The sequence below is a fragment of the Caretta caretta genome, chromosome 5 (assembly GCF_965140235.1).
Source record: "Caretta caretta isolate rCarCar2 chromosome 5, rCarCar1.hap1, whole genome shotgun sequence".
In the NCBI taxonomy this organism is placed as follows: Eukaryota; Metazoa; Chordata; order Testudines; family Cheloniidae; genus Caretta; species Caretta caretta.
Genome location: NC_134210.1, coordinates 120,436,100 through 120,448,288, shown reverse-complemented (window position 1 = coordinate 120,448,288; position 12,189 = coordinate 120,436,100). Strand labels below are relative to the sequence as shown.

The 12,189-nt window shown below is 45.1% G+C and overlaps 1 protein-coding gene across 2 annotated transcripts in view; it reads left to right on the top strand.

Moving 5' to 3' along the window:
• Positions 1-11,858, top strand: part of LOC125637219 (atrial natriuretic peptide receptor 2-like) — a 43,342-nt gene extending 31,484 nt beyond the window's left edge. Inside the window, exons 19-23 of one of the 2 annotated variants that reach the window (XM_048851427.2) lie at positions 304-443; positions 1,614-1,766; positions 3,602-3,700; positions 6,231-6,322; positions 7,669-11,858. In XM_048851427.2, the coding sequence (XP_048707384.2) occupies positions 304-443; positions 1,614-1,766; positions 3,602-3,700; positions 6,231-6,322; positions 7,669-7,830 (646 nt within the window). In that variant the 3' untranslated portion in view covers positions 7,831-11,858. The remainder of the gene's footprint in view (positions 1-303; positions 444-1,613; positions 1,767-3,601; positions 3,701-6,230; positions 6,323-7,668) is intronic. The other variant, XM_048851428.2, reaches the window with a different exon arrangement.
• Positions 11,859-12,189: the final 331 nt, after the last annotated feature.

Sequence of the window (12,189 nt, the reverse complement as noted above, 5' to 3'; positions counted from 1 at the left end):
CGTTGGAAAGTGAAGCTGACTTAGTTTTATCCGGTCTTTGGTACTGAAGGGATCTCTTCTCAGCCTAAGCAAATGTTTTAAAGAGGAAGATCCCCAGCCAGAAAGAGAGACTTCAAAACAAACTGAAAAAACAAATTCAGGGATGGGTTGTGGTTGTGGTGGGGTCAATACCTCCAGCTGAGAAAATAGTACTGCATGGGAAGATGTGTCATTGTGTTCATGTTTAACCAGAACACCTGACTGGATGGTGTTTAGCCAAACACCTGACTGGACAGTGTTTGTTCTCTTGTTGTGCCTTACCAGTGACATTGTTGGCTTCACTCAGCTATCCAGCACCAGCACACCTTACCAAGTAGTGGACTTCTTAAACAAACTCTACACTACCTTTGATGAAATCATAGACAACTATGATGTCTACAAGGTGGAGACGATAGGAGATGCCTGTAAGTTCCCTGTGCTGTGGGCAAGTGGGGATTTCATAAGAGGCTTAGGAGAAGAAGGACTCAAAGCATAAGAATAACCAGTCCAGGGGATCTGAATAGCTCATTACCGCATTAAGGACCAGAATAATTACATTCTGAGAGGGGAGAGTCCTAACACTGCCCTAATGAAGACGGTTCATTTCCCCCCCTACATGTTCATAGTATTCCATTAAACTCAATGAAAGGAGAGAAGTGGGTGGAGATGAACAAATCCTTCTGTGTTTGATTTCTGTGCCCTGCAGGGTCCAGTCTTAGATGTTGGCAACAGACCAATTGTGGCTGGTTCACTTGATGGCTTGCGCTTTACAGAAATGTGTGACTCTCAGATGAACCAATGCCAGCAACCCATCCCATCCCCACACCTTCTGCCCAAGACTCCCTCTCCTAAATGTTATCATTGCTGTCTTCTCAAGCAGGGAGTGGTAGCCTTATCCTCCTTCCGACTCTGTATGGGGCTGGAGGCTCTCTCTCTGGGTTCTTTCCCCCATTTTGTAGGTTTGCAAGGGGTGGCTGCCACTAAAACTACTCTTGCACCAAATCCTCCAGGATTTTGGGGGCAATGGATTCTGAACCCCTCAATGTTAATGGTAGTGATGAAACGCCTCTTGCTGCAGCAGCTGTTGCACACATTAGGGATCCCAAGCATCTTAGCTATCATTTGGTTTCTAGAGTACTCAAATGGATTCCCTAGCCAGAGAGCTAGTCTATAGACTATCTCTGCCCTTGCTGCTCAGTGTAGGAGCCAGTTTCAGAAGGAATGGGGGAAGACTCCTGAGGGATTTGTGGTTCCTTGCCATTTCCTGGTGACACCCACCTTAAGCTAGAAGAGCTGATACCCTTCATGAGACCCTGTGCCCCTTCTCCAGAGTCCTTGAATGTGGGGAAGGGTAAGAGGGAAGTGCAAAGTTTTGCACAGCTCTAGAAATTAACCACTCAAAATATTGTACTGTGTTTCCTGTCCTGGATTTGTTTCTGGAGGTCTTTGCGCTAAACTCAGAACTAGCCCAGTAGAACTAGCCCAGTGTGTGAAAGGGAAATAGCATTTTTTAGCTAAGGCCAGCATCCTTCTAGCAAATGCCTGCTTAAAATGACTCGTGTTGAAGGCTGATGAGGCTGTATTTTTGTTTTGAGACATGGTAGTGTCGGGGGTACCCAAAGAGAATGGTATTCGTCATGCTAGTGAAATAGCAAGTATGGCTCTAGACCTGGTGGCCGTGTGCAAGACATTTAGGATTCCGCACAAACCCAACACCCAGCTAAAGATACGAGCAGGAATCCACTCAGGTATGTGGGTAGGCTGCCATCTGGCAAATGTTTGTAATAGCATCTTGTCTATGTAAAGAGTGAGCTGAATTTTCAGCCATGGGCTGAGCATCCCATTTAACGTTCATAGCCCCAGGTAGCTGCAGTATCACCTTATCCTTAGAATCCAAGATCCTGTGACAAGGCAGTTACTGCTGAGTGGCAACTGCTGAGTTTTAAAGGGCCCTCACCATCCCTCTGACATGAATGCTTTTGCAAAGAGTGCCCCACCAACCAGACTGGGTGGAGCAGATCCACACTTGTGCCTCACAGAAGGAGAGAAAAAGCTGATGCTAATACAGGCTGGGGATGGTAATTCTGTTGCCATTGCTAGTCCCAGTTAGTTGTTCGTGATCCCAAAAGAGCATTTTCTCACATCCTTGACTCAGCCCCCACACTTACGCTTTCTCTGCTCCCTGATCTGGGTCACCATCTGATTTTCCCACTCATCCACATGCCTGGTTGGCAATACGGAGTCTGGATTAGACCAGCACACATGTTGTGATGCTCAGCACTGAGGCATGCGGCCCCAACAAGACCATTAGCCCTTGTTATCTCAACAGCAGAGCAAACTCTTCTCATTTTAAAGCAGAATGGGCTGACATCACAGACCCAAAGCTAAGATTCAATGGAGATACCTAGGAATAGAAAGCTCCTTGGCTATTGTCAGCAATATATGAGCTTGGTTCCTGCTCTTGCTTTTCCAGCTGCTTAGTGTGTGCAGGGCCAGCCTAAAGTATTTTTTGTGGGGCCTAGTGTGAACAGATCCTGTGGAGACCCTGTCATGGGTCCACTTACCACAGTGGCACCTCCTCACAGGGACTAGCTCCGCCAGCCAGTATGCCCTCTCCTTATGATGTCTCTCCCATTGTTGTCTCAGCTTGCAGATCCCCCTCAATCCAAGTACCGCAGAGTCCTCTTCATGACTCGGCTCTCTGGCCACGTCACCATCCATGTTTCCCCTTTCCGGGCGGAAGTATCTCTGTCAGTAGTCCAGCCACTTCCCCAGTGGCGAGTAGTGGGGACTCAGGCCCACCCACTACTCCGGGTCCCAGCCCAGGGACCCTGTCAATGGCAACCACATGCTGCATCTCCTCAACTCCCCTTATGACTGCTATGCTTTCCTGGGCCTCTTCCCCTGGCCCCCAGTACCTGCTCTGCCCTCAGGGCCTTCAGGCACTGCTCCATCCAGGTACTAGCACTCCTTCCTCTAACTAGGAACACAATCTTCCCTCCTTGAGCTCCAGATAGTTACGCGCCCTGCTCTGCTCCCTGGCCCTTCTTATATAGGCCTGCTGGGCCTGGATTGGCTGCTCCTCACAGCCTCCCTCCTATTGGCCACTTCCTCACGCAGCCTCCCTCGGCCTCTTTTAACCCCTTACGTGCCAGTGTAGGGCAGACACTCCATCAAAGACCCATCTAGCTCTCTGCTCACCTATGACCAGGCCCTCCTCCCCACACCTTTCTATGTACCCATAGCAACTCCTGCCTGCCTGTGATCCCTCCATCCCAGCCCTCCCCTGCTTATGAGGCTCTTGGGCTTCTGGTGATTCACCTACATAGACCTGGAAGTCAGTAGTGGAGCTGAAGCACAACTTGTCAAATACAGGGGATGGTTAGGACAGTATTGGCATTTATACCTTGTTATGGTGCAATGCAACCAGACTGGACCGCAAATTGGGAACTGGGGACACTGGACCAGAGCTGTGTGTGGTGCTGGGCCCTGTGCAACCGCGGAGATTACATAAGCCTAAGGGCCATTCTGAGTGTGAGTTAAAAACATCTCCCAGAATAGTTGGCTTTCTTTTCTTCAATAGGGCCAGTCGTAGCTGGAGTCGTTGGAACCAAAATGCCCCGGTACTGCTTGTTTGGAGACACTGTCAACACAGCTTCCAGGATGGAGTCCACCAGTGAGGGTAAAGAACAGCCAAATGCTGGGGCAATACTTAGCACATTTTAATGAGTTGTGGAGGGCTGAGTTCTGAGTCCAACCCTGGCTTAAGTGGGTGCAACTCCCAACCTCAGGAGGCTTTTGACTTGAGGGCTCAATTGTGCAGCCAAGATCCACACACAAAGAGGGGAATGTACATGCATGGCTTTCCCCTCCTGTGAAAAAGGGGGCTCCACTACCTTGTGACAGCCTCCCCTCTTCCTCCAGGCCCAAGAGAGGGGTCTCCAAGGGTCCAGAGTTCCTTAGGAGATGGGGCAGGCTGCAATCAGGCCCCGGAGCAGCACAGGATTAGCAGGGAATGTTCATTGTTCCTCCTTCCCTGCACTCAGCGGAGCTATAGAAGAACTATAATATGTTCCATGGCCCACCCTCCTCAGTGTAACTTCCCTTTAAATGTGGAGTCTAGGAGACTGCTAGTGACTGCAGAAAGTTTGACAGCCTGGCTCCATTGGAGCTGCACCCCCAGTCAGTGGAGGTGGGGGCAGTGTGTTGCATGGGGAAGCAAACCCTATCGTCCAGCAGAATGATTAGGGAGAAATCTTCATGAGAAAATCTTCAGGAAGAGTTCTTCTTCAGCTCCTCCCAGGGACTGACGGGGTCCCGAGTTTGGTTAGCAAGCTTTATCTTTAGCCGAGCTGATAATTAAAAGCTCAGGATCTGAAATCTGATTTGATCTGAGCTCCAGGGGCCAGAAAAAGCTGAATGAGCCAAAACTGGGCTTTTTTTTTTAGACATATATTTGTTCCTCTAATCCATAAGAGAAAGAAGGTTACATAGTTTGTTGGATGGGGCTACAATGCTTTTCAAATGTATTAAAACAGGGCAATTTTTCAATATGTTTTAAAGGGCTGTTCCGCTCTGAAAAGTGACTCTCAAAATTGTCATGATGGGGTTTAATATGTCCATTGTGCCTTACTGATTCCATATCAAATTTGACCAATTTTCAAATTGAAAGTGTATTTCCTCCCCCATCCTAACTGCTGGCATTGCAAACTCAACTTGTGGGTCTGAGAGTCAGGCTGGGTTCTTTCCTTCTCACTCACCATCACTAGTCTGAAGACTCTGCAGAACAAATTATGCCCTCAGTGACATCTGTTCACCCCCATCGTCCTCAACTCATGCTCTCAGTTATGTGTGCAACCTCATTAGCCTTCTGTCAACCTCCCAGTCTGCTCCCTTCCTCTTCTCCCTTTGCACTCTCCTGAAGTGAACTCATTTGATACCATAGCCTCAGCTAAAACTTTTATGCTGATGATTCCCAAATCTTTTCCTCCATCCCTCACATTTCATCTTCTCTTCAGTCATGTATCTCTGCCTATCTTTCACCTCTCCTTCTGGATGTCTTATCAACACTTCTAACACAGTGTGCTATGAAAAAGCTTCTCTTATAACCTTAATTCTCTCCTCTTTCCATGCTTCTTTTGAAATATTCATCTGAGGATTTCAAATAGCTTTACATACTGTAGGTAACTAACCCGGAGGACCCCACAGTGATAGGTTAAAAGTATTAACTTCAGTGAAATCCAGAGTTTCCATCCTGTGTGGACATAACATTTGTTTCTGTCCCAAATCAGGATGAAATGTCAAAATATCAAAACTTTTTGTGGGACAAATAGTTCAGAAAATTTTTCATCTGGAAATTATGGAAACATTTTATTTCAGCATTTTTCAATCTAAATTAAATGTTCTGAGATTTCTGAATCAAAATGCTGTGGAAAATGTTGATGTTAAGGAAACTGCTTTTTCTGTCAAAAAATCATTCAGTGGAAAAATCCCCCCCCAGCTCACGAATCATCCCCATTTTTACAAAAAAGTAAATTAAGTATCTTGTCCCACAGAGAATTAGTAGCAGAAATGGGAATAGAGCCCATGAGTCCTGGCTCCCAGTCTCCTGCAATGGATGAGACAATAAGCATTTTGCATGAGTATAAATCCTTCCTTGGTTAAAGAAAAGATCATGTTGCCAGAATAATTCAGTAGAAGTATTTATACAGTTACAGGAAATGGCACCTTCCCTCTCTCTTTATTTATTTATAGGCTTGGAGGCAGTGGGTGGGTGGAAATTTCTCTTAGCTTTAGTCTTTGTTCAAAAGTGAGTACACGGAGAAGGCAGTGGCTGTTCAGTGGCCACTGGCTAAAACTCCATCTGGATTTCTTCCATGTGAGATAAAAGGGTCAGTTGTCAAGCAACTCCAGCCAGGCAGCTATAAAGAGCCGAAAAGTAATATCGGATACAGGATGTGATGTGAAGTGTTTGTTGACAGTCACATATGTGTCCTGAGATGGCCTACAAAGAGACCAAGGACCTTTTGGTTCATCTGTGAGCATTTAAAATAACATGGTAGTGACAGCCAAGAAATGAAAAGAGGTAGGTGTCAATTCAATAATAATGACGCAGCCTGGGGGGCAGATGGAAGTTTAGTCGCTATTCATTGCTGGCTATGTCTTCAGTGGATAAATGGTTACAATAATATGGCAATTTCTCCCCCATCCAGCTCTTAAAATACAATGCAGTTCAAATACATACCAGCTGTTGGAGCATATTGGAGAGTACATATTAGTGTGTCGTGGGAATTTGCAAGTCAAGGTAAATAGGCAGCATTTGTGCTCAGCTTTTCAGAGGGGGAAAGTGTGAACTGTCTTCCTGAACGCCGTTGTTTTAACCCTTCATACCCTCCTCTCTCAGAGAAGGGCTTTACTGAGTCTGAGCGGTGCCTCCAGCTGAAGGGGCCTGGATGGAGTTCCATGGGAGGATCACTTGGAGGAGTTTGCTCAAGGGTGATATAAGCTGCTCCCAGGCCCAGCCAACTCCGGGAACGAGGGCCCAAACATGGGATCCACACTCAGATTCACGGCTTGGCAAGCCACCCTGCTTGACTGCTTAAAATCAAACACGAGACTTTAAAATAGCGATAAACAATAAATGAACACAAACTTTGTGTTTGGAATCTGTCAATCCTAATGGCCCACATTTTGGGAAGTAATTTCATTCTCGGTGGGATTTTTTCTTTGTGGTGAAAATGGACCTTGAATAATCACAACATTTGGGAGGAATCTGAAGCCAGACCTCACACTGAATGTTGCAGGCAGCATCTTTCGCTCTGTAAGGGGCTGATAGAAAACTTGGCCCTGGACTTTGAAGGGTGTGAAATCTAGAACCCATTTTTTCATTTTGGGTCCCTATCTGTCTGGCTCATTGTCCTGCCATGTGAAGCATGCAGGTCAATGCCGAAGCGTCACACAGTTTTGCTTTGTGAAAACAATTTATTTCCATGGCCACTCTCTGAAACAGTCGCATGCCTATCTACACCACATGTACAACTGAATCCGGGGACCCAGTTACCGCACAATTTCCCACTGACCCAATGACAACACAATTACAGTTTGTACTGTGGGTAGGACCTCACTATGTTGTAACCATGTCTCACAACCAGATTAAAGCTCTGGCCTGACCTTAGCACTTTAGCTAAGGCTTTGAAAAACCTCAGTAATGGAATATGGTAAAAACACAATTAGATCCAATCCACACTATAGATTGTTGTTGTCTTGTAAGTGGGTCAGGAGAAAAAATTGTGATAATGGCATCGCCTGATTCATTTGTATTTGTATTTGTAGTGTTGACAGACCCATAATTAAAATTAGTGAAACTTTATCAGAGATGAAGTGTTTTTTCCATCGTTAATAGACGCAGTAGGAGTGGCTAGAGCACTTGTCTGGGACTCAGGGGACCTGAGTTCTATTTCTAGCTCTGCCATAGGCTGCTGGGGGATCTTGGCAAGTCATTTTGTCTCTCCGTGCCTCAGTTTCCCTTTCCGTAGAATGAGGTGATGATACTGACCTCCTTTATAAAGCATGTTGAGATCTACTAATGAAAAGCACTATATAAGAGCAAGGTGGTATTATTATTACATCTTGACTTATTTTCCTCCTTAGGGGAAAGGAGACATGGTAACATACTGGCTAGAAGGAAAGCAGAATACTGCCATCCAGAAGAGAGCGCCCATCACTACCACAGCCTCTCAAGACCCTGATGGAACTACTTTTAGTTTGATTCCAGGAGTCTTGCCCAATGATCCTCTCTCAAGCCCAGCTTAAAGGGCATGGGTAGATGTTTCGTTGTTCCAGTTTCTCCTTGTTTTCAGTCTTTTAGATCTACCTGCCAAACTTCTCATGTGATCCAGAAGGGCCTGAGATCTTTGAAAGCTTCCATTGCCATGCCACGCCTAGAGGCAAAGCAAGAAATAGATGCTGCTCCCCCACAGCCTATCTGGATGCAAAGACAGTCATTAATCGTAGCTCTCTCCCTTAGTCTGACAGGAACAAAAATAAAGAAGTAAAACAAATCACTGGCGACGACAAATGTGTGGATACCCAAGGAATTAAATGGATTCTTCTGTGTCACCAGCTATCCAGAGACCGGGATCAGACCTGTACAGCTGTCACTTAGGTTTTGGGGGGGAAAGCCCTGCAAACAGCCCCCATTATCAGACTTGGCACAAGCAGCAGGCTGGAGATGTCAGCATATTAACGCCTCTCGTGGTGAGAAGGCGAAAGGGGAGGCTGTGCTATTTAGTGCCCAGGGTGGTGATAAACCTCATGGGATTAATTTGTTTAACGTTTTGAAAGGAGGGATTGAAATGTGGACTTTGCTAGAACTGAAGGCCAGGTAGAGTAGGAGGGAACAATCTGGCCTAGTGGATAAAGCATTGGACTAAAAGAACTCAGGGGGTCTGGCTTCTTGTCATTAGCCATTGGAGTGACTTTGGGTAAGTCAGTTCACCTGTCTGTGCCTCGGTTTCCCCATCTGTAAAGCATGGATGATACTAACCTCCTTTGTAAAGTGCTTTGGGATCTAGGGATGAAAAGAGCTGGGGATTATTGAATAGGAGAAAGACTGTTTAAACAGTTCATGTCTTAGGCTGCTGTAGGCCCTCTCTGGAATGCTGGTCTGACACACTTGGGTCAAAATCCACACCCCGAGCAACACAGTTATACCGACCTAACCCCTCGTGTAGACAGTGCTGTGTTGACAGGAGAGTTTCTCCCGTTGACATAGCTACCACCTCTCTAAGCCAATGGGAGAAGCTTTCCCATTGTCATAGGTCGTGTCTTCACTAAGCGCTACCACGGCACATCTGCGTTGCTGCTGCACTGTAAGTGTAGAGAAGCCCGAAGAGGAAACTCTATAAATCTCCATGTTTGCTGGTGGCGATGAGTTTATGTGAGTGGCTTCTCACTCAAGCTCCATCAGAGGTTATTTTCTCTGAATGCAAAGTACGCCGAACTCTGCGTGCTGTATGCTGTTTGGGACGCTGCAGTTTTTCTTTTTTCCAGATGGCAGATTTATTTAAAATGGCAGCAGATTTTCTCTCGGTCAGGGCTATTAGGCCTTAGAAAAGTTTCACTGGTGTAACTAAATTTATTCCAAATCAGTCTAGATACACCAGTGCAAAACCCTACAGAAAGTGGACTTAAACCAGTGTACATCCATTTAGATTAACTGGGTAATTTACTGGCTCATGCCCCCATGTAATGAGCATATTTTTATATTAAATATGTACTGTGTGATCACTGAGATTAAAGTTAAAAGGTATTGCTGATACTGAAATCCCTTATTTAATTGGAAAGCACATGCAATAGGAATAGCAACTGGCTTTACTGGATGAGATTACAATCTACAGTCTGACTAAATTCCATTTTTTAAAGTGTATTTTTCCATTTATCTAAACTTTAAATGTTAAATTTGCATATGTTCCAAATGTTATAATATAACCACCAATAAACTCAAACTCCAAGTCAACCACAGCATTGTAACATCCTTTAGCACATTGAGTTCCTCTGCTGGTCAGCCAAACCCCCAGTGATCATAGAATCATAGAATATCAGGGTTGGAAGGGACCTCAGGAGGTCATCTAGTCCAACCCCCTGCTCAAAGCAGGACCGATCCCCAATTAAATCATCCCAGCCAGGGCTTTGTCAAGCCTGACCTTAAAAACTTCTAGGGAAGGAGATTCCACCACCTCCCTAGGTAACCCATTCCAGTGTTTCACCACCCTCCTAGTGAAAAAGTTTTTCCTAATATCCAACCTAAACCTCCCCCACTGCAACTTCAGACCATTACTCCTCGTTCTGTCATCTGCTACCACTGAGAACAGTCTAGATCCATCCTCTTTGGAACCCCCTTTCAGGTAGTTGAAAGCAGCTATCAAATCCCCCCTCATTCTTCTTTTCCGCATACTGAATATAAAAAAAGAGGAGCTAACAGCCATACCAAATTGAATACCATGTATGTTCCTGAAACACTTTGATCTACACCATTGCATCACGCATTATATATCTGGCATTACACAGTCACTGAATTAACAGTCATTTTTCAAACATATTAAAAATTGGTTTTAGAAATGACAGAAAGGGACAGATCACAGGCCTTTTAGGAAATGTGAATTTGTTATCATTCACTCTATCTATTGCATAGTCATTTGTAGAAAAGTTGCAATTCTTGCTCATCTATGTTATGCTAATGTAGACTGCTAGGATTAAAGGACATTATAATGAACATTTTCTGAGTCCAGGTTATTCTAAATATAAGTCAGTGGTATGAGCATTTTAGTTTTGTAAAATGTTTGTGTGACAGTGCTTAGGAAAATTCTTGAACTGACGGCCGTGGCTATTGAGGGCATATCTTTGGGTTTGGTCCAAAGCCTAATGAAGTTAATGGAAAGAGTCCTGGTGACTTCAGAGGGCTTTGGATTGGGCTGTTTACTTGCAGAAGAAGAAGATCATGGACAACACCACTGTAAGCATCCCTCTGTTGCTTTGTCAATGGCTCTCACCGCTATCTTGGATGGACCATCTCTGCAGTGATAGTTTTCCATAGCTCGTTGAATGTCTGGTGAGACGTCTAGAAAGGCTTTGATTAGTATCAATTGTGCTGATGGCATCTTGATTAGCAAAAAGAAAAGGAGTACTTGTGGCACCTTAGAGACTAACCAATTTATTTGAGCATAAGCTTTCGTGAGCTAGTTTTGCGAATACAGACTAACACGGCTGCTACTCTGAAACCTATCTTGATTAGTGTCATTTATGCAAATGGGTCTGGTGAAGTGGGTATTTGTCTATTGTGAAATGAATGTACAGTACTATGCGAAATACAAGTTGCAGTGTTCTCAGATGATTTGGCAGGTACACGGGGTTTACAGACATACCTTGATAACAATGTTTAATGGATCTGGCCAAAACTGCATTGCCACCTAGCTCCCCTCACCACCCTCAAAAGATCTGTTTTATTATCATGACTGACAGGTCTCAAATGCACATTCACAGAGTTCATGGAAACAACACTCCAACCCTCCCAACACTCCAACCCAAACAACACTCCACACTCCAACCCTCCCCCCGGTAGCCTGCTAACAATGACTTATCTGGGACCCATGAAGCCTCACCCAGTGTAAGGCTCTGCCCCTGAGGCCCAATTGGTGGAGTCCCAGAGTAGTTGACTGGCACTGCTTAAACCAGCAGCAGGAACAGGCAGCTGTCTGAACAAGTGGGCTCGCCTCACCCCACACTTCCTGATCTTGCTGCTCGATTTCCTGGCATCCAGACCCGGCTTGACTTGTGATTCCTGACCTCCAGTTTGTCGCCTGCCTCTGACCCCCTGATATCCTGAGCTGTCCTGTCTCTGGTTCCCAACTTGTGGTTCTGATCTCCAGTTTGTCTCTTGCTTTTGATCTTCCGAGCTCCTGACTCTTGACTCCTGTCTCATGACTGTGGACTCTGCCTCCAACTACTAGGCCTGGCTGCTCATGACCCTGTTGTGACATTCAATGTTATATGAGACCACATTTTTATTGGAAGTTACATAGGACCCAGTCCTGCAGGGTGCTGAGCAACTAATGGAGCTGCTGAGCACTCAAGCCAATTAAAAATGAATTAGGCAGCAGCATGATGCCTTGTGGGATCTATTCTGCTTTGGGATGATCTGGTTGAAAATGTTACATTCAGCATTTTACAAAATTGCGGAAAATCATACTATAAACTCATAGGGCCCCGATCCTGCAAACACGTAAAAACTTGGGTAGATTCATGCACACATGAAGTAGTTCTATTTAGGATTGGTTGTAACAATGAAAATTTTCCACAAAAAAAAATGTAAACAAAAATAAAAGTTTTTGTATTTCTTAAAAAGTTGCTTTTTCATTGCAAACCACACAAACCTAGCTCTATTTCCATTGAGTTAAATGGGGCTGAACACATGAGTAAAGTTACTGCAAGAAAAACTCAGGGTAATTCAATTACAGCTTTCACCAAAGAGATAACATCTCCTGTGCAAGATGATTCACACCACCAGATAGTATAGCCATAGGACTTGATCCAGTTCCCACTCAACTCAATGGCTAATGTCCCACTGGCTGCAGTAGTGCAGGTAGGGCTGATGAGAGGGAGGACAATTGTACC